The sequence below is a fragment of the Dromiciops gliroides genome, chromosome 2 (assembly GCF_019393635.1).
Source record: "Dromiciops gliroides isolate mDroGli1 chromosome 2, mDroGli1.pri, whole genome shotgun sequence".
NCBI lineage: Eukaryota > Metazoa > Chordata > Mammalia > Microbiotheria > Microbiotheriidae > Dromiciops > Dromiciops gliroides.
In genome coordinates this window covers 662016157-662018663 of record NC_057862.1, presented here as the reverse complement: position 1 = coordinate 662018663, position 2507 = coordinate 662016157, and the positions used below count along the sequence as shown (strand labels likewise).

The 2507-nt window shown below is 48.5% G+C and overlaps 1 gene segment (V, D, J or C); it reads right to left on the bottom strand.

The window, feature by feature from the left end:
• Positions 1 to 497: 497 nt before the first annotated feature.
• LOC122739547 lies at positions 498 to 1254 on the bottom strand. The segment is given in 2 exon segments: positions 498 to 856; positions 1175 to 1254. Coding segments are annotated over 2 exon segments (408 nt in total).
• Between the last annotated feature and the right edge of the window lie 1253 nt (positions 1255 to 2507).

The following is a 2507-nucleotide window of genomic DNA, read 5'->3' as shown; positions in this document are numbered from 1 at the left end:
GTCTGGTGGGAGGTATACTCCAACCCACACAATGGGGCACATTAGCCTGAGTCAGCCAATAAGGATATTGTCCCCCCAGATGCAAGAAGTGATGAGTCCCTGATGGGGGGGGTGCCTGGGTAAGTGGGGGCATTCATCTTGGCTCTTGGGCTGGCCAAGGTCAGAAGAAACCCAGCCCTGTGGCCAGGGCAAAAGAAAAAGGAATCTAGTCATGCTTCCAATGAGAGAAACATTTTATGTTGAGGAAAAAATTTCAAGTGGACTTAAATTGGCAGCATTTCCCCCATTTGTATTTTCTGCTTTGTTTCCCAGTGGGCTGTGCTGCCTCCCCTTGGCCTTGGGGACAGGGCATGTGATTGACAAGGATTTCTGAGAAAGGTGGGGAGCTATGTGACCAGAAAGCAGAAGCCTTGGGAGACATGAACCTGCCCAGAGAGCAAGGGCTGCTCTGCTCTGGGGACCAGAGAGGAAGCAGCTGCTGCTCTGAGCTGAATACACTAAATAGCCTGGGTAGGTTTTTGTTCTGGGCTGAGGCACTGTGGGAAAGGGTAGTTATCATACTTCTGACAGTAATAATCTCCAGCATCCTCAGGCTCCAAGCTGCTGATGGTGAGGGTGAAATCTGTCTTAGAACCATTGCCGCTGAACCGGGCAGGCACTCCAGGTGCCAGGCTGGAGGCATAGGAGATGAGGAGTCTGGGAGCTTGACCAGGTTTCTGCTGGTACCAATGAAGGTAGCTAATACCAATAGTATCTGTTACACTCTGACTGGCCTTGCAGCTGAGACTGACTTTGTCTCCTGGAGATCCAGACAAGGAGGCTGGAGACTGGGTCAGCACAATGTCTCCTTGGGAATCTAGGAAAACAACAACATTAGGGGAAGACAGAAATGTGGGAATGTGCAAGCCAAAGCATATGGACAAGAAAATTGTGTGGAGATCATAGAAATTCCAAATGACTGACAAGTAAGCGTATTTTCCGTCAACAGCGTACATAAGCCATCTTTCCCACAGACCTCACAATGTTTATAGTCTCAGGCCTGGCCATGCTCCTCAGCTCCATCTGCCTGTGTTGTCCCTAAGCTTCCTCACCCCCAGGATCTAGGGGTCATCAGGTTTGTAATCCATGAAAAACTGTGACCTCTTCACCCCTTCCCTACCCTGTTGAGTCTTACCCTGAGCCCAGAGCACCAGCAGCCAGAGGAGCTGCCATGGGGAGACCATCCTGGCCTTCAGACACCTGCTGAGAGAGCACTCAGAGCCCTGAGGGGGCAGCAAGGAGGGAGGAAGCTTTTCTACCCTGAGCAGGGCTCCCTGCAGGCCCCTGGGGCTCCATATGCAAAAGAGCCCCAGGTCTGCTCTGAGCCTCCTCTCAGGACCCTGTGAGCAACACTGAGTCACCCTGGCTGAGTCTGACTTTTGGGGAGGGGTCTCTCTCCTTTCCGTCCTCAATGTGTGACTTCAAGTGCAAAATAGTGTCTGATATGGGAATGGTTGCAGCTGGTTGTGTATGAGGGGAGGCTTCTCTCTGTGCCCCAGGACTAGATCCCCCATAACTCAGAGAGAAACCCAAGGCCTGAGGAGGGGGAAGAGGTGGCAGGAGCTCACAGCCTGTAGGCTTTGGATGTGCCTCACCTGCCTCTGCTCATACACCTGGTCTTCTTCTACCCCCCCCCCCACCTTGCTAGAGAAGGTGTGAATTCAAGGAGGCAGAGAGGAGAGTCTGGTTGAAAATGGAAAGATCTAAGCCTGGGCCCCTGGGAAGAACCTAGTAGAGCCTTATTCCTGGGTGAATGGGTTAGGTCAGTTACTAGATGAGATTAGTGTAGTTATTCTGAGTTTTGTGGAGGAAAAGGTTTTTGTCTGCCCTTCATCCCATTTTCCCATTCCAGGCATGCACTAAAGGTGCAGACCCATACTATGAACCTTCCCATCTTCTGGCTGTGGCTGTTTCTAGAAGTGTAGATCTCAGCAAATATATGCCCAATGTGAGGCTGTGAAGATGATGGTGACTGGTTCAGATGCTGACAGAAGGAGACTGAGTCATTCAGTTCTGGCTAATCAGTTCTGTCCTGGGGGATGGCAAGAGCCCCTGTTTGATCCATCTGCCTCCAGTCTCTTCTTTCTCATAAATCAAAACTGAAGGAATACATGAAAAACAACTCATACATTTTGAAAATATTTTATTTTTGGTCATTAAATTTTAAAACTGTTTTAACCTTTTTAAAATTTTGACTTCCTGATATTCTATTTCTTTCTCCTCTCCCATCACTGAGAAGGAATACATTTGATATATCTTATCCATGTGCAGTCAGGTGAAACATATTTCCAGGTTAGTCGAGTTGTGAAAGAAGGCATAGACCTGAAACAACGAGTGAATGAATGAAGAAAAAATAAAAAGTAGGCACTGATTTGTGTACAGACACCATCAGTTGAAAAGGCACTTATTAAGCTATGGAAAAAACACAGTGCCAAGTGCTGCAGAGACAAGGGAAAGCAGAAATTGTC